Genomic DNA, 27842 nt, shown 5'->3' with positions numbered 1-27842 from the left:
TAATCATTTATAACGAAGCGCCAGAAACCTTTCAAACCGGGTAAGGCGCTCGTCCAGGAAGGGAGAGGAGATAACCGCGTTCATCCTGTCTGCAAGAAACAAAACTCGCCCACACTGCTATGATCTCCCCTGCTGCTTTCTGCGCACTGACGTCACAGAGCTCCCTTCGCCTTTGCGCGTTTTCACAGGTCAGCAACAACTTCCCGTTCTCAGAAGTTGCGGTGCAGCGTGTGGGGGACTTTTGCGGTGGATTTTTGCACCAACGCATTGGTGACTAAATACCAAGCCAGCTGCATCGGAGCAGACAGGAAGGGTTCTAACTGCTCTCCAAAAGAGCAGGTACATCTGAGCCTCGGGGATTTGTGTAGCCCTGCACGATTGACGCGGTCGGTCGCAAGGTGTCCATTTGCTGGAGTGAACGGAGTGAAGAATGCCAATGGCTCGACCGAGTAGGTCACCACTTTTTTTTTCTTTCGTTTCGCTAACGTGCATCTTCCGTGCATCGGCGCTAAAATGCACTTGTTTAAGCATTCATTTTTACGCTGTGTCTGTGCTTTAAAATAATGTGCACTGCGCAATTGCAGGCGTTCTCGTTACCATTGTCGTCGTCGACGTCTATGCAGCTAAAGTATCACGAGTTACATGCCCCTGTAAGATCGTCGGGCCTAAGTTCGATGAACAATAGAGCTAAGTGTGTATGTCACTTGTGCCGCCCCGAGCTTTCTTGAGGGCTGCTACGTGCCGTTACCAAAAAGACAATCCTTTTTTTTTTCTAGTTAAGAGACTATTTCTGCAACATTTTAAACACTTATTTAGTTTTTGTATTAACCTTTACACATTTGTTATTTGACTAGATTTTTAGCTTCAACCACTAGCATCTTGATTACCTTTAACTTATCGTACATGCAACTCAAGGTATTCAAAAAGCAACAGAGAATGGATAGTCTTAAAAATATTAATTATTTTTTGAAATTTCAAGAAATTATGTTTAATTTAAAATACTGCATCAAAATCGAATTATTTTAGCAAGCATTGAATGCAAAAGCAAATGTTTTTACTTGTTTCAAAACTTTTAGGAAGGTGACAATTGTTCAAAGACGATAGTTTCACAAGATATGTCTTAAGTAATTAATACTGCTTAGAAATGGACTGCTTAAGTAAATACTTCTTATCATCTATTTTTAAGATCTACAAGTGAAAGCAGCTACATCAAATTGTGTACTTGCCATTAATAGATTTAGCACAGTATGGTTACACTTATTGAAAAGTAGTTAATGCAGATCTTTTAATTTACCATTATCAAATCAAAAACATTAGTTTTACAAAAAATAGCTTTATATGTTATCATTCATTTGCATTGGTTAATAACAAGTTTTAAAATATTCTTTAATTAAAATATAGAAGGATCACCACACCAATTAAATACATAAGATTAATATCCATTGTCAACAATTTTAGAACAATAAAGTTAAATATACAAGCTTGAAAATATATATGGCAGAATAAAATAAAATTTTTGTGTTGATAAATCATTTTTGAATTATGTGCATTTGGTTAGATGTCTAAAGGCTGTTTAAGTATAGTCATCTTTATAATGAGGATTACTTGTAGATTTCAGTTTTCTAATGGCTCATGATTCTTTTTAAAAAAAAGCATTAGCTCAGCAACCAAGTTCATACTGTCAGTTAAAAGCATAACGAGAAACAAGTTATTCACATATATCTTAAGTGTAAATTTTTATACCTATCATTTTGAAATTTCTTGTTCAAGTACATTTTCTTCTTTGATAAATGTGTTCATCTCTCACAAAACAACCCTTACAATTTTAATGCATTCATCTATATTTGACTTGGTAAATCACTTTCACCACAGTGTGTTCACGAATCAGTATCCCTACACACATCTGTGGTGTGTTGAAATGTGTTGTTGACCACTATATGAACTGTTTAAAAATGTGTTCATTGTTGATTTCTAGTTGCAGTTTAATGGTCATTTAACATGTATTGTGCCATTGCATGCATTTCTTAATGTCATTAAATTTAGTCATAAAAAGTGCAACACTTATTTGCATGCAGGTTACAAGGAAGTGCGGTTTTTTTCCTTAGAAAATGGGTTTTTAACAACGACCGGCCTTGCACGTCAAGTATTACTGGCGTAGCAGATCGAACTCTGCATTCCTGACATTCTTCACCGTCACCGGCATGCCTTTCAGACTTCAAGAACTAGTGTAGGTGAACCAGCACGACGGCGCACGCCTTTTATATTCAGCCAAATTTGTAAGCCCATTCCCTTCGATTGCGGTGACAGCAGCAGCCCTTTATCAGCCATGCTATGTCATGTAGCCGGTGGCTGGCTCGGGCTGTCACGGTAGGTGTGCATGCACGCTAGGCGTGCTTGCAAAGTTGGTGGCAAGTGAGGAAACCCCTCGGTCGGTTGTCCTCGACCTCGGTTACTAGCCCAGCCAGCACTGACCATACAAGCTCCTCACTGCCTCTTCGCAGCATCACAGCCATGAGGCAGATGCATTGTTGCACCAGATTTATGTGAACGCGTTAATTCCCGATATGCGGTAATACAGTTCCCTTAAAATGCCGACACTTTCCTGGGTTATGTGGTACTAAAGGGTACTTAGGGATAAGCCACGCCAGTTATGTCGTAGTCTAGGGAATCCCCCATTGGAGCAGTTAGTCATCTCTCGGCCAATGAGAGCCGGCGTGTTTGCTGAGTCACCGGCAGGCATGAATGACTGAATGCTACGCTTCCCCCCAGCGGACCAATCAGCAGCATTGTATCAGATAAGGCTAGTCATCATTTGTCGTATGTTATGGAGACTTTCGAGTAAACAGCACGAGGTTTCAGGAATAATGCTAAGTATGCGGTTAACAATAGCTATAGGCGGGGAAAAACGATGATGAGTAAATCTTTTGTGGATTGAGTGCAACACGCAATAATCTTTATCTTTTGGCGCGCAGCTTGTTGAAAACGATCGGCATTTCGCATGCTGTGTCGCAACGGCTCTATCTCGATGGAGGTGTCAAGCGACCCAATTCCACAAAAAACAGGACAGAAGGAGAAAATGAAAAGTAAGTTTGGGATCTGTTCATTTTTCGTAAGTTTGTGTCTCATGTTTTGCACCACCTGTTGAAAAGTTTCTTGCGCGTCGAGGATTTTTGCTAATATATATATTTGGCGCGGTGGATCCACATTTGCAAATGCCGATGGCAACAAGTGCGATTTCGGTGTGTTTGCACTTTGGCTTTGTGCGTTGTATAGCCTCTCTAAAGTTCTTAGAGGTATGTCACAGTCCATCAGTTCAAGCTTTCATGACGTGTATAAAATGAGGTTACTCGAACTGTAGCAGATTTTACAGATTCTTTCAGTCTTAACACAGGAAACAAGAAAATAGGGTGGGTGGGTGCGTGGGTGGACTTTTGATGAATCACGACCGGTACTCATCCATACTTCAAAGAACGCGTTCTTCACAGAGGTACACGGTATATGGTAAGCCTAGTTGTGAGGATAGTCACTTTCCATACTGTCATTGTTTTCAGTTCAGTCCTTTGACCTGTCGTTGGGAAGAGTGTGAACTATAGAGGGGATGCAGCAGCTGTCAATAGTTCACCATGATAAACCCCCACTTGTTGTTTAAAGCATAGTAAGAGTGCAACAGCTTTAAAAGTTTAATGAAATGTCATTAACTGATACCAGAGAGCAAAACATTTAAATTTCTTGGTCTATGTAGCATTTTTCAATTAAAGAAGTTAAAGGACTGCTACTCAAGTCAACGTACGAAGGGAATGTGAGCTGAAGATTTGTACTTTGTGTGCTGTATTTGTCTTTTGCTTTAAACTGTGAAGGATTGTGTTGAGACTGATGCCAAATTTCAAGACTGGTTATGTAGCTTTATTTAAAAAGAGGGAAAATCAGACCCAGGCAATTAGGTGTCATCATACATCTTGTCAGGAACGCGGTTTTTGTCTTTTTGAATCTCACACTTTCACTTCACGCTCACGTCCCCTTTCGTGTTCTTTCCTTCACTCACAAAACACTTAGATTTGTCGTAGGCAACAAAAACTTTATAACAGTCAACATTAACTAAAGATATAGAAATGTCTGAGTCTTTCAGTTCGCTTCTAAATTATAAGATATACGTCAAATATCTTTCAATTCCAGAAATACTACAGCGCACAGGCTGCTCCAATAGTTCTCTTCATGTCCCAAGACGACATACACATGTTCCTTTCAATATTCTACGAACTGTCATATGTTTCTGAATATTTCATTATAGTCTTACTTACTCACATCCACAATTGCCACGTCTACGTAAAATCCTCTCTGCCCCAAAACTGGCCCCACAAATATATTCCGGAGGATCAACACATGATCCAAGGCTGACACCACAAATATACTCTTGGGGGTCAACACATGACCCAAAGCTGGTACCACAAATAAACTCTTGGGGGGTCAACACATGACCCAAAGCTGGTACCACACATACATCCGCAGGGATCGACCCACACAATATCCAAAACGAACACCAGACACACTTTCTGACCGCCTCTCTTCCCTGCTCACAGCCGTCTGCTCTCTTCCAATTAATTTTCACTTGCGTCTCTATCAAATTACGTCATTTTTTTTGCGTCATAAAATGACGTCGGGTTCTGACGCGAAACCACGACGCAATCAACACACTCTTATATGTAAGACAAGGGCAATAATCTTTAAGAAAACGAAAGACAGGGGCAACAACCTCCTTTTCCGAACAAACTGGTCCGTGACACATCTACAGAAGTTAACTGTGATAGAGACTGACAACGGAGGTTTGCATTTGGGACAGAAGTTTATGCCATTGTCAGGGTTAAAGTAACATATTCATATATATGTATAGTTACATAAGTTTGTGTAGGAGATGATGCAGAGGTATGTTTGTATAAATGTTAATGTGTGTGTGCTCAAGTGTGTGTTGACATTACTCTAATCAGCCTTAAGTTTGCTTTTGCTGGTTCCTTTATGGAACATTTTGTCTTTTTGAAAAACTGTCAACTTTTTTGTTGTTATATTACAGTGAGCCTAGCTAACATTATATTGTTATTATTATTAATTACAGACTGTGTTAACATTTATAGTGTGTGAGGTTCAATGATGGTTTGACATTTGATGTTCAGAAAGTGTCAAAGCCTAATGTCATTCAAGGGAAAAATAGAAGGTTAAAATGTCAGCTTCAAAAGATACATAATTCTCAGATTCAAAAGTTTAACGTTATTGTATACCCTTTGTCAGGTGTACGCTTTCAGTTTATATAAAATTATAAGTGCATTGTGTAGTCTAAACTTAAATGTATCTGTCAGTTTATGCCATATTAAACCACATAGGTATAATGGTTGTGCTGAATGAAATGGGCTATGTAAGTTATCTCTTAGTATTAGTTATAAACATATACATTTTACGTTTAATTGACAGCATTGACCAAAAGTTGCTTTTTTTTAAAACTGAGACTCACTTCAAATCCAGAACCAAGTGGGGAAGATAAAAAATAAAAATTTCACTGGTTGATAAACATATAAAATAAAACAATTTGAAACATTTTCTTATCTCACACGATATCCATATGGCATGTGGTTTAAATGCAAGTCACAAGGTCAAAATCAGTTTCGAAAATTGCTAGCAAGTTGATTTTTTTGGGGGGTTTTTGTTTAGTAGCCATTGAAATAAATTGCTTATTTCTCCCATTGCCCTAGTCATCTTATGATCCCCCTACTTTGCTTCATCAGTCTTTTCCTGATCAGGTTACTCAGTCTGTCCAACAAGTGAAATATGGCAATTTGTCAGAGTACCACTGCTCTATTAAACTTAAAGTATTATTGCAGGATTAACAGGTACATATTTAGTTTTGTCATCTGCCTCTTTTTCTCCTCCTATCCAGTTCTTAGAAAGTTCATGGGATTCTCTTTGGCCATTGTTTTATGCACCTTATAGCTCAGACTTTCTCATTTTTATGTGTGTGATGTGTTTTTAAACTAGGCACAGAAAACCAATTTTACATCGTTAAAACTTTTGGCTCTAATATTTTCTGGTAATGTTTCGTGTTTAAATTGAAACTTTTTCTTGTTTTTGTTATGCTTAATGTTTACACTGTGGCTATGAACTTTATCTTCTTTGTGCTTTGAGTTTGACACATTATTCAGTGCCACGCATTTGTCAACAATACATTTAAAATAGTTGAAGTAATCCTACATTAAATTAGTATTGCCTTATCCCCCATTTCTAAAGACATTTTTTTGTTTTTATGCTTCAACACATTTTTCAGCATTTTTTTTTTTTTTTTTTTGTCCTGTTTTACATGTTCTACCTGTGTCATTAGTCACTGACCATTCTCTGTTTCCTGCAAATTTTAGCAGATGTTGAGCATAATTGAGCTTGTAGACAACAACTTTCAGTTTCATCTTATAACTGATTTGATGTGCAATATTTATTTGCTTCCCTTTTGCAACATGTAAATATAATTATCTCATGGCATGTTGGGATTCTAAATATTCATTTATCCCCAGGTAAATAAGTAGAAGATAGATAATTTCTTAAAAGTTAAAAAAATGTAAATTCAACTACGTGTACTGAACACTCTGATTGTTTACATACATTTATGGAACAACTAAATGCTTATGTTTCACATTTTCTGTTAATACTCACTTCCATAGTTTCTGTGCTTTAATTCCCTTCCCTCAGACTCCATTCGTTGCTTGTGCATACAAAGAAATTCATCCCCCAGAAAAAGAAGCTGTCAAACATTGTATCCTGATCCAGCTTAAATGCAAACAAGAGAATGCGTCCTGCTGGTTTTAAGAGCATTTCTAGATTACTTTGTCGAGCTTTCTTTTAAGATGACCTCTGTGAACCCAGAGAGACTAGAATAGATCCTTTATTTCTCAGAGGTTATCTCTGATGCTATTTGAATGTTTGACTTTGGTAAGACCCCATTTTCTATATCTGTTTTGATGTCAGTTTCCCCCAGCTAGCCCAGCAGGTATATATTGGTTACTTCCTCAGATAGCTGAATCACATTTGCACTCCTTAATTACCATTTTCCTGGAGATGCACATTGTTTTTTGTGTGTGTGTGTTTTTTTTTTTCAAACAGGAGCCTTGAATACAGACCTATACTGCTGTATGACAGAATATGATGCCATTTGTGTCTAGCTCTCAGTTAGAACACATATGCCTCACTGAAGTCACAGCCATTAACAATGATTGTTTCAGTTTCTTTTACCAATTAAGGGGGTGCTTATATTGATATTGATAGGTGCTTGTACAGATGTGCACTATTTTTTTATGCATACATTCTGTTGCTGTGTACAGAACTAAATATATATGTGAGCCTTTTTCATGTTCAGATTTCTTTTTTTGTGCCTGTTCAGTTGCTTTGGCAGATTTAAGACTGGGTTGCATTTTTTTAAGACATTTTCTGTGATAAATATTGTCTATATCCTTAGTCACAACATCTAAAGATCAGCAGTCACTATTCCACACATACTGCAGCTGTGCACAAATGCTTATAAATGGTTGATTCTAAAAAAAATCTTAAGATGTTTTAATAAGAATTATGTTAACTTTGTCATATTATAAATCAAAATCAAATCAAATCAGACTTTATTGTCTGTCAAGGAGACCCAAGACAGAAATTTTTCTTTTGCTCACAAGGGCAGACATACATACTCATACAGACATTTAACACACACAGGAGTAAAGATACATTATCATACATTATATTATTTATACAACTACAAAATCAGTTTCAGAGCAGCTGAAAGGTACAAGAGAAAAAAATATAATCAGATATTGTTTGCACATGTATCACTGTATTTTATAACTTGCATTTCTTAAAACTCCTTTGATTGCAGGGAAACAATTTCCTGGGGGCAAAATCACAATTGCACCTGCCGAACCAGTCACTCCACAGTAAGTTTCTTTGTCAATGGTATACATGTGGTTTTTCAAGCTAACTTGTATATAATTTTTATCTTAGATTTTAGCGGGAGGGACAAAATTGTTTCTTTACTTTCCCTTTTCTACCCTGGAAGAAAGAGGAAAATATGAAAAAAGGCACTTTATACTTTTGTATCAGCTTCACCCACCATCTGGAACAATTTTCTTATGTCACTGATATGAACCTCTGATCTAAAGACCTTTAAGTACTACTTTCAGATGGATCTTATTTCTAGTTTTCATTTTATTTTTCCCTTCCTTCGCCATTAGCCCAAGTCTTATTATTTACATGAGATAAACTTATTTAAATACATCTTTCCTTTATAGATATGTCTTCTTGTTCTACAGCTGAGTTCATTTGTGGTTTATAGAGCCCATCAGCAATATTTTTCTCTTCATTTGTGAATGGACATGGTTTCTTTAGATGATATTTTCCCCCTTTTTTTTCAATTCAGGCCACCTCGCCCAATAGACTCTCGTGCCACACTAACCATAGGAGACAAGACATTTGATTGTGATGCCAGCGACCTTCAGTTACGACGATATCTTGGTCGTGGGGCTTATGGAGTAGTAGAAGAAGTGGAACATAGACCCAGCAATACAGTTATGGCTGTAAAGGTACGAGTAAAACTGGTAGCAGTTAGGGCACACATTATTCCTATGCCATTATAAAGAAGCTAAGAACACTTTGAATAATTAATAATTGCACTTTTTTAATGGACTGCAAGTGCAAGATAATTTCATTTTGATTATCTGCAGATGTTTGCAGTTATTTTGGGTTCAGAAGTTGTTTCTCTTTGCTTGCGCACATGCATGTGCGTATGTGCATACACATATGCACAGATATTTTTGGTATGGCATGACTGTTTTAGTGAATTTAATCTGTTAGAACTACAAACAGTGGGCATTGTTAAAATTGAATTATAATAAAGAGGAAGCTTTTTGCTTTGATAATTTTAACCAGTATGCATTAGTAGAGATTATTTGGTAGTATGATTAATTTGACAATCATTGACTTACAAAAATGTGTTTTTAAATTATGTAAATCTGTTGGGTCTCAGAATGTAGATGGTCTTTTAGTGTCTTTATCTTTCAGTCAAGGCTGCTAGAAAAGGTGTATAAAATAGGTATAAAGTTGTTAGATTCTGCACTGAATGTTTATGATATTAAACGCCACATTGACTTAAAGGTCAAAGTTGATCTTATATTAAGTTATAAAACTTTTCATTGTGTAAATGATATTGATGCAAACCATTTTTTAAGCTTTTTCATTGGAAACCATCTGTTGTTTTGAAGGAACTATTTTCATTAAAAAGCGGAATCAATATAATTTTTTTTCTTTATAATAATAACTAAGATGTTTTTCGTGGTTATATTAATTTGCATGTAAATTGTCCTGTGGCCATTCTTGATCACTATCCATGTTTTAAAAACATATTTGGGAATCAGGTTCAAATCCTTTTACTGTTGTGGTATTGAGAATGAAATATGATGAAGTGACTACATAAATATATTGGCTTACACCATTTTCTACGCTACTGTTTATACATAGCACAATTATTTTAGAAATGCTTTTACATTAATTATATACTGAATCTTGCATCATTGTTGGTATCAGTTTTGTTTAGATTAAGCAAATCCATGGGGAGTCTTCATGAAATTCATTATAGTATATCCATCACTTGGTAGAAGGAGGGAAATTCATTTGCATAATCTTTATTGGTGAAATTAAAGTTAATGTGGATAGTGGATGGACTGCTGATAGCAACAATTTGACATTGTTTAGTCATCACAAAAGCAGCTCAAAATGTGTTGTGGTTAATATTGATCAGTCATCCTTGTCTAGGAAAAAACCACATTTGATTTAATATGCTTAAAAATGGAGAACGTTTTGTCACTTTAGAAGCATTCTCTACATTGTCAAGGAGCTAGGAGAGAAAGGATGGTGAAGTAAATTTTACCTCAACTTCAGTATTGACTTGTTTGGGGACTTGATTTCAGAGGATCATGGCCACTGTGAATAATATGGAACAGAAGAGGCTGCTAATGGATCTGGACATTAACATGCGAAGTGGCTCTTGTCCATACACTGTTGAATTCTATGGGGCCTTATTTAGAGAGGTAATTTATCATTACTGCACTCGAGGCATTTTTTTCCACACTGCAGAGGCTAGCACGTATTACCTATAAACTCTGAGGCTTGCATTACCTGTGTTATTTGAATGCATTACCCATTCAGAATGTTGATGGTTGCATAACTTCTGGATGTATTTTAATAGTTTTTCAAAGAGATAAAGTATGTAAAATATTTAAGAGTTTGTAACTTCTGAACATGTTTTTTATCAGCTTATGTTAATAAGATTCCTATCAGATTCTGTCTACACTTATTTTTTCCCACCTTGTGTATTTTAATATTTCTATTTCAAAGGTATAGCATATCAGATGCATAACTTTACTGGTAAACTGAAATTAGGATTTAATAAAGATTTGGGACTAGGATGATAATGTGTAATTATTAAATTACATTTTACGTTTATTATTGGTTCAGGGTGATGTATGGATCTGTATGGAAGTGATGGAAGCCTCTTTGGATCTACTGTACAAGAGACTCAAAGCAAATAATGAGTATATCCCAGAGTATGTTCTTGCACAGATTGCATTTTCTGTGAGTATTTTTTCCATACTTTTGATGAAGCTCATGATGAATGTCTGATAATATGAGGGTGGTGGTAAAGGATGTAAGAGGAGCTTAGCACATTGACTATTGCCAGTTGGTAACAAATCCTAACACAGGAGTAAAGCAGAATTAGATTGAAATTGGATAGAAGTGCTTCACATAAGGTGCTTTCATATTGCAAGACAGATTCAATTTGCATGGTCAATCAAGATATTAAGTTTTAATCTTGGAACAAACTGTTGTTTAATTTTTTTTATTTGTTAAGAAACATCTGGAAGTGTCGCTGCCTTTTATAAATTATAATAACTACTATATTCTACAGGTTTTAAGTGCACTACATTATCTACACAGTGAACTAAAAGTGATACACAGAGATGTCAAACCATCCAACATTCTTATTAACCGCAAGGGTCAAGTTAAAATCTGTGACTTTGGCATCAGTGGATACTTGGTTGACTCCATTGCACGCACTAAAGATGCTGGTTGTCGACCATACATGGCGGTATGTAATAATACTCTTTTTGACTTTGTTGCAAAATTGTAATGAGGATGAAGATTTTGATGTTTTTGATTGTAGAAAGTGTGTCAGATGCTTTGACATTTAACTTTCTCTGCAATTTTATAGCAAATGCTTTTCGATTTTTCGTTCTGATCATCTGAAAAACTGGATAGATTATTTTTATGAAGACTTTTTTTTAAAAAAAATTTGTCTGCACTGTTTTTAGAAGTTTGTTTTGCTGTTATATGTTATTTAGCCTGAGCGCATCAATCCTGAAGCTGGGGCACAGGGGTACGATATAAAATCAGATGTTTGGAGTCTAGGCATCACAATGGTAAGCAAATGTTTCTCTTGAGGGTGATTGAATAGTCAAAATGCTCAGTGTGCTGTAGAAATGTATTTATTTTGTGAAGTGCCTTGAGCTTGCCCTTAGGATAGGGATAAGGTGCTATACAAGCGACCTTTATTATTATTAATATTTTATGTATGTTGCTTATTGCATTTTTTTTAAATTGATTATTTTTATGTCTGTGTGAAAAACATTGTGTGCAGCAGGTTGTCATGTTTTTGGTATCTCTTGTCTCTTGTTTAGATTGAGCTGGCTACTAATGAGTTCCCATACTCCAAGTGGAAAACACCTTTTGAGCAGATCAAGCAAGTAGTTATGGAAGAATCACCCAAGTTGCCCCCCAACAGATTTTCACCCGAGTTTGAGGATTTTGTTTCACAGTGGTAAATATCCAGCAGCTGTTGTAGGCTGTTTAAAAATGAAGTTAAAGAGTTGTTATTCATCTGCTGGTGACAGCTGTGCCTAGCAGTTGTACAAATAGATGGAATTTGAGGATATTTTTTTTTTCTTTAGTTTCTAGCTAGTGTTCGGTGTAGATATGTACCAAATGGTTTTAAGTCGGACATGTTTAGAGTAAACTTGCATGTGAGCAGCAAAGAGGATATCATTGAACAAAATTCTGTATTTAAAAGAATCAAAGAAAATAGTGTAGCAATCACAGTAATGACATTTTTACAGCTAAAAGGGGTTTACAGCAGGTGTTCAGGTTTTGACAGCATGTCACGCTGAGGAAAGAGTTAATTGAAAGCTGACAAGTGGCGCTTCTTGAAATCACAATAAAATCATTTATATTTTCTCTCCTCAGCCTGCGAAAAGACTGCACAACACGTCCCAATTACCAGCAGCTGCTTCAGCACCCGTTCATCTTACAGGCACAGAAGGCACAAGTTGACATGGCTGGCTACATAACGTCTGTCATAGAACGTCTGGGCCCTCTCAATGAGGGGGTCCAATGAAGTGGGCTGCCCAGACCAGTGTTATGGCATCTCGTGACAGACAGCCTAGCCCTGACGTTCCACAGCAGACATTGTGTTAATTTCTTGATATCTTTGTTCTTTCTTTCTGTGTAATGTGTCTTCTGGGCATCCTGTCTGTTGTATATGTACATGCCGACAATAACGGCTGCCAGCTGCTGTCCCCCAGGTGACAAAGACTGCATCTTTTATGAGAGTCTGTGATGTGTGACAGGTGTGGAAGGACCAGTTGTCACTTGATGCCATACCACTGCTGTCGGGACTGCAGCTGGTAGAGTTTATATAAGTTATAGCAGGTTGCTCATCATTCCATATCTCTTGTCATGTGAGCTGAACCAAGGTCAGTTGCTAATGAAGTCTTCTAAGGTTGACACCTGAGCATCACATGAACATTTCTTTCATTATTGCACCTTTTTGTACATTAACCATTCATTTGTTAAGTTGTTGATTATTTTATGATAAATTTTTATAGCTGGCTATGGAGGCAAAAAAGGAAATTTTTTATTATGGCATAAAGAGTATGAGTTTTATTTAAACTTATTTTAAATAGGTTCAGTAGATTTTATTTTTTTTTTTTAAGGTTTCATTTTATTTTCAGTTCATTTTTATCTGATTTAGCTTGAACTGATTTGGTAAGCGGCATAGGCCAATGTGTTGAAACTCATGCAGGAGCTGCTGTTAGTCTGCGTATCAGTTAATGAAGGAAATGTCAGCTATTGTTGACGAATGGTGAGATTTTGACAAGAAACAAGGATGTGCTAAAATGGTTTTTTCAGCTGTCTGCATTCTCTTGAAAGGTTGCTTGGTAATTTCCATTTTAATTCAATCTTGCTGGTCTATATTATGTACATTTTAAAGATTTTGGCCAGTCTGTGGTTTATTTATTTTAGGAAAAAAAAGTTCAGACTTGAATAGGTTGCTTTTTTTATTATCAGATTGCATGTTGCTTAATAGATTACCATTGTGGTTTTTTTTCTGCATGGTTCCCTTATTCTTCCTCCAGCTTTCATGAATGTATGTGTGGGTGGGTGGGCACGTGCACACATAGGTATGTATACATTGGAAAGCTGGATGACAGCTGATAATAAAAAATGTTGATGTTTATAGATGAGAATTACATATGATCATATGATTAACATGGAAGAATTTAAGGTGTCAGATAAGTCAGGTTAACATTTTTAATGTGTTGCTTTGAAAAAAACAAACTTACAGAAGTGGTCCTTTCCTTTCTGTATGTTGTCGGGCTATATTTACCTCACATCAGAAGAGTTACCTGAGGAGAGATGCATGGTATAGCTGAAGGGTATCTCACCAATATTTTGCTCTGCACCCACCCACCTGCATGTATGCTTGCATTTAATGCAGGAGCTAAAAAGAGATGGTGCACTGTGATCAAGAAATGCCAGGTGTGCAACTTGTGCAGACTTCGGATGAATTAGTTCGGTTGAATATGCAGGACAATTCTACATGAATATATTTATCAAAAGATAAGAAAATGTGATACTCACACAGAAAATATTATTTACAAGTCTTTTTATCCTGCGCTACTGCAGTTTGCTCAGTATGTGAGTTTCTGAGTGCTCTTTTTTGCTTTAGAAGTTGCACTTTGCTCCATAGTTACACCAAGTGAGATGCGTAATTGTGTTATGGGTAGGTTTACTCCTGAACAACTTTGAGACAAGAGTTATTTAGCAGTAAACTGATGAAGTAAGCATGAAAGGACAGAAGGTCACAATGCCAGCATATTTGTTAAATTATTGCCTGTAAATATTGTACATAAATCAAGTCATCGGTATCTATGTACCTCAAAGAAAATTTGCAGTTTTTAGGAGCACATTGTTATTCTCATTTTGAAGCTTTATTTAAGGACATCTTTGAATGTCATGTTTTATAAGATCATGAAAAAAGGCACCCATAAAATATGGCAGGTAGGGCTTGTACAAGATCATGTTTTCATGAAAACTGCCACGTTGTGGTGTCAGTCGGTGGGTTGGGGGGCTTACCAGTTTCAGCAATGTGCGTGCATTTTGTCATGATCTGAAAAGCCTACAATTTCTTCCTCCACACTGATATAGATACTAACATTAGATCCTAGAAGTTTATCACACTTGTTTGTGAGCATTTGCAACAAATGAGATTTTTTTCAAAGGGATTGTTGGTATCATATTTTCACTCTGTTTAGCTGTATGGTAATCCAGATTGTTTACCATGCTGTTGTTTCATTTTCAAAATTGTGATCAGGTTTGCTTTATGTTTAGGGTATCTCAGCCTCATTATCAATCACGTTTGCAAACTAAATCATCCTGAAGGGACAAAGATTTGTGACACAAGCATGTTCTGCAGCTCATAAACATTGTAAACTTTCAGCTTGCTTTGGGAAAGGACAGCATGAAATGTACTTTTGCACTTTGTCCAATGTACTACTATTTAAAAAAAAAAAAAGAGAAACACTATACTGATATGTAAATAAAATTACTAGAATTACTAAATGATGCAACTTGTAGAGGGATGTGTTGATCACTGACATGAAATGCAATAAAGTAACCTGAACTGTTCCCTTTTATTTTTTAATTCACATAATTTGTGATGAGATGTTCCGTCTAAAAATGCACATGAAGCAGTGACATCAAGTCAAGATAAACTACATAAGGATATCTCCTATGAAAATTTGCCTTGTGATTTTACAGACATTTATATCTCTTTTAAATGCAAGCTGTACATGCCACAGAATCCTCCGAGCCTGACATCATGAAAGGGTCGTGCATGGATGAGCCAACACAGAAATAATTAGAGCTTAGCGACATATCAAGAAGACCCGTCTTTAGTTCTTCACAAATATTTTGTTATAATGGTTAGAAAGATTGGATTGTGTACATTGAGAGTAGATTTTGAAAGCCTGAGGTGGGTTCATATTTTAATCTTCACACCATGATGGACAAACTAGACTGGTGCTCGAGATTTTAAATGGTTAGCAACAATAATTGCTGGCCTTCTGCATGGTTTTATCTTCTGATGCATTGGCTGTCTTGTATGAGAATGGAAATAAAGGTAGCTGGTGGGTGGGAAATATTTTAATTTTCAAGGTTAATTATGCATTAACTTTTTTTTGGTAAAAGTAATAAAATTACTCATTAGCACACTTTGTTAGAGATTGCTATTTATGAATAATCTCCAATGCAGAAGCAAAAATAACATGAAGCACTAACTGAATTCTACCTCTAGATGATTTGTTTACAATGTGAAGAGAATCTTACAGAAAATTTTATTTAAGCAAACACGAACCACTTTTTTTACTTGCTGCATTTTCTGCTTCATCTGCCAGTTTCTCTATGTAGTCTCTTTTGTCGGTTTTTGTCATCCTCTACCAGTTTTCATTTTTAGTCACTTAGTAAATAATCTTTCTTAGTCTGAAATGACAGCATTAAAGTCTCTAACCATCCTTTGCATCCATCCCATGGATTGATGTTGATGCCTCATTGTCCTGACACAAATGTTTGACTCCCTGAGAGTGGCAAAGTATCTGACGAAGGGCTGCTTTGTGAGAGGTGGTTCCAGTGTGTTTCTCCATTGATGGCAAGTCTTGCAACGTTTCAGCATACTCTAGTTGGAGAGGTCGAAATTCTCTTGCTGTTGAGACCCACCAGCTTGCTTTGTGAATGGTCTTTATTAATGCTGCCCCCTAGTGACTTCATTGTCATCTCCAAGCATTGACAGAACACTTTCCTGATGGGCCCAATATGCATTCCATTGCACTACGGTTTATGCAATATTCCTGCAGGCTGATGATAAAATATGTTGCTTAATTTGTTGAAGCAAGTGCTTTGGTCTGTAATTGCATCTTGGAAGACACTTGATGCTAAACCATGTAGGTCCATAGCAAGCAGACAACAAAGTGTCAGGGAATACAGTTACTTGGCTGCCTTGATCCACATATCCTGCTAGCAGTTGTGAGCCATCTGGCCATCGAGATGGGCCCAGGCTTTTCCTGCAGTAAATTGTCACTTCTAATAGCTGTGATCATTTTGTACAGGTAGGCTTGGTTATTACTAAGCTGGCTGATTTCTGAAACGGGATCCCCATCGGCAACAAGTCAAAATCCTGCAGAGAGAGGCAATGATGCACAATTAGCCAATGCATTTGCAACTGGTCCTTTACAGTGTGGGTCCTTCAGTTGGACCAACAAATGTTTCGCAGAGCTGGTGGAATGGAAGCTTGTTCAGGTGTAAAAAGCCAATGAACCACTGCAAAGGCAACTAGTGTGAAGCTGTACCAGATGTATTGCCCCAGTGTCCAGCATTCACAGCTATGCTGTTGGCTCCAAATGCCATGATTTTGTCTAAAATTTCCATTTCTTCAATGACACTGTGAATGCTATCAGCAGCAGCAAAACCTGTGGCTCATTCCATTGTTAAATGGCAATTTTCTTTGTACTTCATCAATTGTCTCCCCTTTTCTTTTTCACCATCAAAACATTGCCATAATTTTCTCTTCAGTTTATAGGAGTTTCCTTGTTAGCCTTTGTAAACTGTAGTTGAGTCCAAACTTTGTGATAATTGACAATATTGATGTGGCCTTCCAAGCTAATAATGCCATAGTCCGCAGCTACCCTATTTGACCCTCATCAGTCTGCAGTTGGTATTGGTACCATATTCCTATCCTGTTATTGGAAAACGTCAGGCCAGTTTAACATTGTCGTCAGCTTCAGTGTCATCATCATTAGCAGCATGCACCAATTTTACAATGCACCAAGGTCCTCACATTGGCAGGCAGCAATGTCAAACAGCTGATATAGAGTTTCCACAGAATTTAGTCTCCTTGCCAAGCTTTAGTGCTTGTGCTACTTCAACCATCAAGGATATCACTACATCCTACTGTCCAGTCATTTCAAGCAAACTGAATGCAAGAAATTTGCAGAACAATTTTTGGATGTTTTGTAGATCTTTCCTGTGTGATTTGTAGTACAGCAGTGTCAAGCAATTTATGTTCATAAAGAAAGCTTTGTAAACCCAATATGGACACAATACACAATTTCTGACACACAACTAGCAACACTATCACAAAAGCAGAACCTCAAGCTGTTCAGACAAAATTTATTTCCTTAGGTGGATGCAGGAAGAAATAATCCTAACTGCAGTTTCACATGAAATCGTACATGCATCAAAAAGCCTGTGATCATGGTGGCTTTCTATTAATGTCAAGATCGTCTTAAGAACAATAATACAATTCCCCTCACTTTTAAACACAATGAGAACATTTAAGATTCTGAGTAAAATCAAAACAATGAATAATGCTACCACATCAATAACTTGGTTAAAATTCACGACGATGATAAGCATCTGGGTCAAAATAAGAGGTGACCACCACACGGTTGGAGAACTTTCGACCAGCTAGAGCCTGCTGTGCCTTCTGACAATCAATCAATGAACTGAACTCCACAAATATCTGTAGAAATAAAGGTTGAAAAATGAGTCTGCTGGTGCTGTTTGATGACATAAGTTAAATCTTTCCAGTCATTTGAAGGGGGTGAGGGAGCCCAAGCATGATAAGCAAGTATAAACCTAAGTACTGATCAGCACATCTTTCATTTAAACATGACACCCTCAAGAATCAGAATGTAATTGACACTGTTACAGACATTACTGAAATGGTGTTTTTAGGGCTCCTACACGAAGCTATCCACCATTTTTCTCCATTATAATTAATCTGAGAAAAAAAAAGCTTGGACTTAAAAACATTTGTCAATATGCATAAAAGTAACAGTTGCACATAAGATCTAGAACAAGCTTTTCAAATTAAAAACGTTTTAAGTAGCAAAGACCATTACAACAACAATTTTAAAAAGCCAGAATATAGCGTAAGACCCACCTTTCCAACTCCTGGCACCTCAACTCCTTTGATAGGACGAGGGATTTCCAAACTCCGCACAATACCATACTTGCCACACTCCTCTCTCACATCTTCTAAGATGTCTACATAATGAAAACAAAGATCAATCAGAGACAGTTTATAAGGTAGGCTTTGTTAAGGTGATACAGGAAAGTTTCATTTAGTCATATCATTTATACCTTGAAACTGGCACAAGTTTTGTGCATTTTGCATTACTTCGAAGTGATCTTTAAGATGCCACAATGTTTCTTAGGGTAGGTGTTTGTCCGAGTGCCAGTGCTACTCCAAATATGAAGCTTTTTGTTTTAAAGATTTATGTTTACATGTTAAAGAATAACACTATTAAGAATCGAGTAAGAATAATAGATAACTGATGTTTATTAATGACTTCCATGACTTTAACCAATGATTAACTTTGGGAGTGGGGTTAGTACTCACGAAAAGAAGCATCAAAATCTGCTGACTGAAATTCAACTATGGCACCCTAAAACCTTTATTTTCTGGAGCCACTCATAACCGTAACTTTTCAGCATATATTAAAGATTCTTATTTAAAGACAAGTTTGGAAATTAATTTCTAAAACATCATGTTTACCTTCATACTCTTCCTCATCTTCCAGTTCCTCTGGCAATATCATGTTCATTAAACAAAGCACTTCTGTCGGTTGACCTGCTCCCTGATTGAGATTTAACCCTGGTACCTGAAGCTGAACTGGTGCCTGCTGTTAAGAGAAACAAGCTTCACACCACTGTTTTCAGTGCTATGTTTAGAGCAGACCTTACAAGCCTGCAACTGTAATCAAGTTATAAGCTGTCAATGGCCTAAAGTATGAATAGCTGCTTTCTCCATTTTCACTTTCTATGAATAGAAGACATAATTCCCTGGGGTAATGAAAAGTAAACTGTTTAGAACAAATTAAGCATTTCAATTACTACATTAAAAAAATATTACTATACAAGTCTTTTCACTTGCAAGGTGGTCCACACCACCCCAAAACTCCCACTTCTTTTAAGCTATGCTCTTGAGTACAATTCACATTGGCAATGATGTACACAAAATGCACACCAGCATTAAATAAACATGAGACTTGTAATAAACCTACGTGCTGAGCATTCTTGGCTCCTACACTGGCTCGCTGCACAATCAGTTTTTTGTCCCCTAGCTGCATTCCATTTAAACCTGCACAAGCCTGCAACAAAAACGTTAGGAGCACATTTCTTCTGTTAACACAGAAATGATTGCAGTGAATTTCCATTTTAATAACTGGATGTCAGGGTTTGTTAACATCGCGCCCGTTACCAATCCCAACATCAGATTTACATGTGCTACATAAAAGAAGCATTTCCTACCCTCTGGCACCTCTAACGACACTTTACCTTCTTGCTTGTGAGTGTTTTGCTGCTAGTCTCCAATGGCTTTTCATTCTATGTTCCATGGTTACATATTGCATTATTGTCTGCAGTCTGCCCTTAAAAAAATCACCACCCATCCCAAGGCTACCCTACTTTTATGTACTCCTAATGTAGACAATCATAAAATCTCTGCAAGTAATGAAGGCGTTTTAAAGTTTTAAAATGCCTAAGTGAGAGCAATCAACACCCATTCAATGATAAGTATCTAAGGTCAGCAAATGTTGACATATACCTGATCTGTAACGTTAGGATCAAGGTATTCACAAAATGCAAAGCCTTTTGAGAGTCCAGTAGCATTGTCTTTGACCAAGTTGAATGCTTTCAGAGGACCAAAGGATATCAGCAACTCTTTCATCTGGTAAAAGGAAAGATAAAGGAAAACAAAACATATTATGTCTTTTCATTTTCAAAAATGAACAAGATTTATTTTTAAAATGTACAAAAAGGGTCAATTGTCTTTCCTGTGCCTTTGATATTCTGAAAAGTTCTGTATAATAATTGTAAAAATATGTTAAGATATTAACAGTATAAAATAGGTTACATCTGGAAATGCAAAATTAAGCTGTTCACACTAGAAAAGACTGCAGAAGATGACTAAGACTTTTTTCCATCCTGTTTTTTTTTTTAAAATTAAAATGTGCCCAGAAATCATATAGTACTGCAGGACAGAACACATGGCCACAAAAAGGAATTTTAAAGGGGGTTAGGGAGAACCAAGATTACAAAAGTTACTTACCTTTAAAGGAGTGAGTACAGACACTAAAAAAATATTATTTCAACCGAAGGTAAAAATTTAAGTATGTGCTTTGTCTCCAAGACAAAGCAGGCTCAGTATTTTCTTCCCCCATTACTTCCATATTAAAATGGATTTTGTCCCCCTCTATACCATGACCATCTACCTAAGAAGCGTTTAGTTGCTGATGGGAACCAACAATCCCAACCCTAAAAATGCTTTTTGATGCCTGGTTTCTTTCACCAACCTTTTTAAAACATCAAAATAGTGCTTGTGTGTCCATCAACAGATGGTTCATTTCACACCTACACTTTACACAAATCCTGAAATGACAGAACAGTCACACATGATCATACCAATACCAATGGAAGCCATCAGAAAAGAAGCAGCGAAACTTGCCTGTGTCTTGATTGGGCACATAATACAGTTTGTTGCAAATAGGAAGGTATGCAAGCGGTGGGGTTTTCAACCTCTCCCCCTATGCTAGTGAACAAAATGGGGAAGAAACAAGAAGAATGGTGAGTCTCGGATTTGCATCACAGCACATCGAGTAACATTACACCTGAAAATGTTGAATAAGAGTAATTGCTGCTGCTGCAGAACTGGGAAAACAATGCTGACAACTAGCAAGCTGAGCGTAACCTAGCCACACGAAACAAGGCCTAAGAAAAACACGTGTGGAGATCATCAGCAATTCTCCCAAACTTGCAAGTCGTCAGCACTGTTCGACTGAAGTTTTCTACGAGACTATATCTTCAATTCATTTATTATTATTCTTTAAAAAGAAATTAGTTTGCTGAAAATTTATTTTCTTCCACAAATCACTCAAAAACATACTTTTCACCTGAAAAGTTACCACTTGAGTGAAGCTGGTCAGCTGAAGACCTCTGTATAAAATGAAATGCAGGAGCTAGGCATACACATCTGTCCTGTGAAAAAGAGATTCCTGCAAAACAAGTCTGCAGAGGATCCTGGAATTTCAAGAATTCTCCCCCGGAGGTACAGCTGCAAAGAGCTAGGATTTATATCGGCTTTCCCTTGTTTTTACTTTTTTAAGGCATCTCCTGCTAGGGACATTTTAAATGTTGGCCAACATATTTGCATAGGTTTCATACCTCTCTGCATGTTTTGGTCAATCTTTAATTAAACTGAATTTGATCTTTGCTGTCTTTTCAGTATTATACTTGTAATGCTCACCGATTTAATCAGGTATTATTGCAGTAGCTGTTTATTTTATCTATATCATTTTAAAAATAATTCAAGGAAAAATTCTGTTGGTTTTTTTTAAAAGTATTTATAGTGTTTTCGACTGTTGTGCTTTAAAGAGGGTTAAGATTTTTGTGTTATATAAATGGGCTAGGATGCTTCACAATGAAGGATTGGTCTCCCATGCAGTGAGCAATCTTGTTCTTCCCTGCTTTGCAACAACCAAGACACCACCTGTTCCCTGCAAGGCTGAAAAGTGCCAAGAAAAAAAAAGCCGCAACATAGACACATGGATGTTTCGCAGACTGATCAGTCTTGGATGGCAAACAAAAGTAGATGCTTTTAGCACCTTCTTTGGCAGACAAGAAATCCTGGTCCTGAACAATGCACTAGCATACCTGATCCTCAGTGAGGTAGCTGGGAAGCCCTCCTATGAAGATCTTATGGGCCGAGTCCTGTACAACAGTGGACACCACACCTGCAACAATGTGTATCAGTTACAATAAGCAGAGCAAAGAATGTGGTATTTTATAATGTTTCATTTCAAAACAGTGACAGAAGTTTCTTTGAGCTCGTTTTAATGATTTCCCAATAAAGCCAGTTTTTTTTCTTTTTGTTTTGTTTTTTTTTTGCTATTTATAGCTTGTGCTATCCTCATTGAAAAGTAACTCCGCCCTCACCCAAAGGTGGTCAAGATCTGTGGCTGAACACAAAGGGCAACAGATCACAATCAATAAAAGGTATACTGTACTTTTAAACATTAGCTTTGCATGCCTGTACGTGTATATGCATGCCTGACAGTATAGCTTCCAGGAAATAATTGAAACAAAACGTAAGAACTTAAGGATTATTCTCATGTTGCAACTTACCAATCTTTGTGGGGTTTGCAAGCCTTGTGCAGTTTACATGAGACCTTGAAGCAAGGTTTGCAAAGATGGGACATGGCATGGTTCTACTTCTTGCAAGGAATGACTTAAATTACATGACTCCCTTTTACCTTCAAATTATAATGCAAAAATGGTGAAGCAGTATGAGAAGAAATGTTTCACATTAATATTAAAGGGGAATTGCCCATGTATATTTAACCAAGCCCTCACTCCCCAGCCCACATCTTTCTTCTTTTCACTGCTTCCTCGAGTGAAATGACAAAGGTAGCCGCAGCGATTATCAAAAGCATCTTTTCATAAATGTTGATTGTTGTATTGCGTACTACCCATAATATCGCCACTTTGCAATACATTTGTGAGTGGCCTTGCTACATGTGAGAAGTACGGGGCAGCAAAGCTACGTTGCAAGGGAAATCTTAAACGCGTAAACTTTGAAAACATTGCAACGTGAGAATAACCCGTTTACTTCATATGTAAGACCATGCTGGATGGCTTTTAGCAACAAACAGCTGTGAAACCATGCTTTCTAAAAGTGGCTCATATTTAAGTAGTGAAGTAAATGGAAAAAAACTAAAGAAAGACAAATAAGTATGATATGGCTGGCAGATATTAAGATATCCTCTGCAGTCAACAGTCTGCTACATTAAAAAATTTTATGTACCTGAATCCCTCAATTATTAACAAATTTCTTTCTATAAATCTATTTCAACTGACTTATTTTATAAAACCTTTCAAAAAGGCACCATTACCTGGCACAGCTAATGTAGGGTTCTCTGCCATTCCTGGAAGTGGTTTGTAATCACTGGGACGGCGAATTTTCAGTGGCTGCCCTTCGTAACTTATGCCATCAAATGCCAATGCCTGCGTAGTCTCATCCACTGATCGGAGCTAATAAAAACATTAACCTATCAATTCTTTAACCTTTTTTTTTTTAATGAGTAGATTCTGTATGGCATTTCACTTTGTAACTCTAAGAATAAAAGCTTTTTATGATGAACTTATTCATATTTTAAAACTTTAAATAAAGTTGTCATTTCAACCAATTTGTATGTCAAAGTACAATATTTTCCACTCTGTAGAAATGTGCACAAATCAGGTAGTGTTCAAAATCATTTAAAGAAAATTTGTCTAGTTGAGTCTTAAAATGTAAATGGTTTGAAATCATGAGTCTTTAGACTAAAAACTAGAGTTCTATAGGCCAGAAGTCTTCTTACATATGATAAGGTAGTTGGACAACTTAACAACTGACCAGGACAATTTGCAAAGCCTAAAGACCATTTCAACCAATTAAAAAAGTGGGTGGTAATGTATACAATAGCCATCTGACAAACTCCTGTTTTTTAACAAGAGTTTTGAACTGCTTAGGGGCAATGCTGGAAAAAATCATGGGTTGGATGGCACCTGTTGATGTACGGGATGCTCAAGACGTTCAGTGGCCAATAAGTCTGCTTTTCTATAAAATAGTCACTATTGTATAATAGTCCTTACCTCAAGAAAAGCAAAATTCTTGTCCAGGTTAATGTGTACTGCAATAACTGGGTTTCCCTCCGCTTGGGCAAGCCCTGTGATCTTCATCTGGTGGTTGAAAAAGTCCATCATGGATTCCTATGAAGCAAAACATCATGTGTAAGAGATCAGCCCAGTGTCAAAGACGATTAGCATATTGTGTCATGTATGTGTGTAGTTCGTAACATTCTATATCAATTAAATTCATATTAAATGTATACTAAGTGGAAATATTAGAAAAAATAAATACTTCATATCCGATATAAAAATTAAGCTCAGACATCTACTAATTGTGTGAAGTGGTGACTATTACTAGAAATTTTACAAATGTCCTAGCTAACGCATTAAATGTAGACGCATCAAAGCCACTGAGCTGCAGCTATGAAGACATTCCCATTCGCGGAGGCAAACTGCATAGGCTACGTCAGGAGAAAGTGCTCGAAGCAAAAGTAAAATTTAGATTGTTATTTAAAACAAATTTATATGTATCAACCTTTAACATTGACGATTATCGGTGATACTCCATTTTAAAGAGCACTTTTAAAACATTTACGTGGTGTAAATTTTAAGAAATATAGGTTTTGTTTACTGGTAGTAAAATCAAATGAAAGATTGTAACTGTATGCGACAGACAGGGTTCCCAAGGATCAGGGATGGTGCCAAGCAAGAACCTTTCATGCATTTGTAAGGACCTAAGTGACAGTCATCAATGCTTAAGTTTTTCTCATGTTACTCGGAAAGAGGTATTATTTATGAATCTTTGGTCTTCTCTATATTCTGAAATACATACGTTCTTATTCTAGTAACAAATAATTAGAGCTAATTTTGATGCCTATCTGCCATATTTTGATAGCTTAAAAAGTCTCTTTAGCGCACTGATAACATATACCTTTAATGTTAATGTGCTTCTTCAAACACTTTTGCCCATTGACGAAGATTCAAGGATATTCCGCAGGCAGCATATTGTGCACAATATTTATCTTTACAGTCTTTTATCAACCAGTCTTTATATTTTTCTTCCTTTGAAAATTAATTTTTGGATTTATAAGAGGCATGAAAAATAAATCTGTGGTAATATTTTATTGATATAAGGACTTGTAAGGTTCACAGAGAAAACGTCAAGACCTGTGAGAGAAATTGTAAGGATCGCATGGCAAATATAATGACTTATATAAATTCCATATCTTTACATGGTGTCTATTCAAAATGATATAAAAGACACGTACAAGAACTACTACTCTGACTTTTGATCATTATTACCTCTGTAACACCGAATGGGATGTTTCCAACATACAGACGCCTAGCCTGACGACTCATGGCACTGCCTGGCAATGTAACTGTTGCATTGGGGTTGATAGGAGCTGTTACAGGCAAAGCTTGAGGAATCTGACCCGCAGCTGAAAAATAACTGGTTCATTACATACTGCTCAAGATCCACATTAAAAACTTTGTAGGGTTTTTAAAACAAAACTCCTGCATGAAATGTGCATTTGTTAAAAGAGTACTTTTGAATTCATAGAAGAGCTGATAAGAATTTGTAAATAAAACTGCTTATCCTGTTACTGTATTTTTTAATCTTTAAAAAAAAAAAATGCTAACCTTGCATAGCCTTATACTGCATTGGGGTAATATGCTCGAAGCCAGGGGGTGGTACATCCCAGTATTTGTATGGCTTCTTCTTTCTCTTCACCTTCTGGCTGCTGCTTCTTTCTCTGGAGCGACTGGTAAGAAATACCAACAAAAACGATTACAAATGTACTTCTACAGCCATTTAAAGGTCAGATACTAATTGTCCAACGTTAAAGTGCCACTAGTAATAAACTGACAAGTACATGCACTTCTGGCCTTGGACACAGTTAGTTTACTATTTGCATACAAATAAATTCTTGTATGAATAGCAACGGTAATCTCATTTGATAATTGCAAAACAGCATGCTTTTGAATCATCAAAACACTGAAGGTGTAGATTATCACAAAAGACAAATAGCTTTACTTTTTGCAAGACACAGATCTCAAAACAAAGACACACAAAGAGAGGTCAAGTTCATTGCAACCTTTTTGGCTAAGGCTTTATCTAGTAAGAAGGCTGGAGGTGTACATTCATTAGTTCTGACACATAAATCTTACTCTTATCTGCTCACATGTGAATATGTTCATGTTTGAAGGCTTACTTTACAATGATAAAGATTTTAGAAATATTATCTTGAAATAAACTTTGACTGGAATAAGTCCTAATATTAGTTCAGTTTGTTCCTTGTTGCTCCTTTGAGGAGCATAGGGCCGTGACAACACCTCGCCAGCGGACCTGGTTTTGGGCAGCCCCCTTCAGTTGGGCCCAGGAGTTTCGATGCCGTTTGCCTCGCTCTTTACTGTTCTCTTCCAAGTCTGCTTTGGTCTCCATTTCTCCTCTTCCCCTGAGGATTTCAGTCAAGTGCCTGCTTGGCAATGGTGTCAGACGGTTTGCACAGGGTGTGTCCTATCCAGCCCCATTCGCGTTTTTTGATGTCTTGGCTAGTGGCATTCTGGTTGGTTCTTTTCCACAGGCTGCTGTTGAGATCTTTTCAGGCCATCTTATTCCCAGAATATGGTGTAAGCATTGGCTGGTAAAGGCTTACAGCTTGTTGTTGATGGTATTTGTCACTCTCCAGGTTTTAGAACCATACATCACTCCTAATATTACATCCAAATAAATTACAGCATTTAAAATCATGAAGGGATAAAATATGTTAACAACAACAAACCTTCTGGATTTCTTCTTCCTTTCTCGGTCTCGGGATCTTCTTCGTTCTCTACTTCGACTACGTCTGCGTGGAGAGCGTGAACGCTTCCTGTCTTTGTCGTGTTTAGATGACCTTGAGTTTTCTCTATCATTTTCTGGAGATGAAATATAATGGGGGGGGGGAGGGAGGGAAAATAATGATGATCAGATGATAGCGCCTGATAGACCAGATTAGTTACAAAAATCTAAAGGATTGAGTGGTGCATAAGACCCCGCTTAAATTTGAAGGCCTTTGATACCTACCATATCCATTATTAATCTCCAAACTATGCTCGATGATGAAATTAAATCAGATTCAAAGAATATTAAACAATAGATGGTAACGTCCGGACGTTGTCTTTCAAACCGACTTTCCGTTGTCTGGCTTGCTGTTGAGCATCAGATTGGGTCATGGCCCCAGTTTTCCTTCTTTTTCCTTATTCCCCTTGTTCTTACGTCAAAAAAATCATATACAAATGTAGTACACATTTAAGATCGAGATATTTATAAGAAGCACATTAATTAAAAATATCTGAATGCAGAATAACATGAGACGGTGGATTTCACTTAAACTTCATTGTGAGACACTTATCCAATCAGAGCGCAAAATAAAATGTGAGATTGAAATTAAAACAGTTATGATTCATTGAAACAAATGTGATAATTATGTCGGTACAACACAATTACACGTCCAAACATTTACCTCTTGAATCTTGCTTTGAGTCTACATCCGTATTATCAGCCATTGTCAAATTCGTTCTTGTCACGCCGACGCTTGCAACTAGGTAGTAAAGATGGCGCCGGTATGTGCAGTACCGGAAATAGAATTAACATGGAAGAAAAAAGTCTGCGTCGCGTCGAAGCATAACTAAAATAATTCGTGCCTTCGATAATACGTCTCTCCAAATGCGATTTCATATTGAAACGTCAGATATTTAAATAAATTTTTAAAAAGGTAGAGAAATTTTTTTAAATC

At 36.8% G+C, this 27842-nt stretch overlaps 2 protein-coding genes across 3 annotated transcripts; one reads left to right on the top strand and one right to left on the bottom strand.

Moving 5' to 3' along the window:
- Positions 1-173: 173 nt before the first annotated feature.
- On the top strand, positions 174-15033 carry LOC112565230 (dual specificity mitogen-activated protein kinase kinase 6-like). Of its 2 annotated transcripts, none has more exons than XM_025240695.1 (9): positions 174-449; positions 7895-7952; positions 8435-8597; positions 9981-10100; positions 10528-10644; positions 10979-11158; positions 11412-11489; positions 11748-11887; positions 12310-15033. In XM_025240695.1, exons 1-9 carry the CDS (start codon positions 431-433, stop codon positions 12458-12460), a joined length of 1026 nt encoding a protein of 341 aa, XP_025096480.1. In that variant the 5' UTR covers positions 174-430; the 3' UTR covers positions 12461-15033. The 2 variants fall into 2 exon arrangements, with proteins under 2 accessions (XP_025096480.1, XP_025096402.1); XM_025240617.1 differs by lacking the exon at positions 174-449 and adding an exon at positions 2800-3083.
- A 2515-nt stretch (positions 15034-17548) lies between these two features.
- LOC112565147 (splicing factor U2AF 50 kDa subunit-like) lies at positions 17549-27721 on the bottom strand. Its single transcript, XM_025240499.1, has 12 exons — positions 27570-27721; positions 26850-26982; positions 25708-25829; positions 25369-25505; positions 24091-24207; positions 23352-23490; positions 22114-22193; positions 20009-20131; positions 19467-19553; positions 18959-19085; positions 18344-18447; positions 17549-17920 (listed from the first exon to the last, which is right to left on the bottom strand). Exons 1-12 carry the CDS (start codon positions 27610-27612, stop codon positions 17789-17791), a joined length of 1344 nt encoding a protein of 447 aa, XP_025096284.1. The 5' UTR covers positions 27613-27721; the 3' UTR covers positions 17549-17788.
- Between the last annotated feature and the right edge of the window lie 121 nt (positions 27722-27842).

This window comes from Pomacea canaliculata, linkage group LG1 (genome assembly GCF_003073045.1).
Source record: "Pomacea canaliculata isolate SZHN2017 linkage group LG1, ASM307304v1, whole genome shotgun sequence".
NCBI lineage: Eukaryota > Metazoa > Mollusca > Gastropoda > Architaenioglossa > Ampullariidae > Pomacea > Pomacea canaliculata.
The sequence above is the reverse complement of the archived record's forward strand: the minus strand, read 5'-3'. Positions and strand labels throughout refer to the sequence as shown.

Coding starts and splice junctions, on each gene's coding strand:
- LOC112565230 (XM_025240617.1), top strand. CDS start 2,999: ATGCTGTGTCGCAACGGCTCTATCTCGATGGAGGTGTCAAGCGACCCA. Junction 10,101..10,527: donor ATGGGGCCTTATTTAGAGAG/GTAATTTATCAT, acceptor TTATTGGTTCAG/GGTGATGTATGGATCTGTAT. Junction 11,490..11,747: donor GGAGTCTAGGCATCACAATG/GTAAGCAAATGT, acceptor TCTCTTGTTTAG/ATTGAGCTGGCTACTAATGA.
- LOC112565147 (XM_025240499.1), bottom strand. CDS start 27,612: ATGGCTGATAATACGGATGTAGACTCAAAGCAAGATTCAAGAG. Junction 25,506..25,707: donor GCAGTATAAGGCTATGCAAG/GTTAGCATTTTT, acceptor GTTATTTTTCAG/CTGCGGGTCAGATTCCTCAA. Junction 18,448..18,958: donor AGATGAGGAAGAGTATGAAG/GTAAACATGATG, acceptor TTCATTATGTAG/ACATCTTAGAAGATGTGAGA.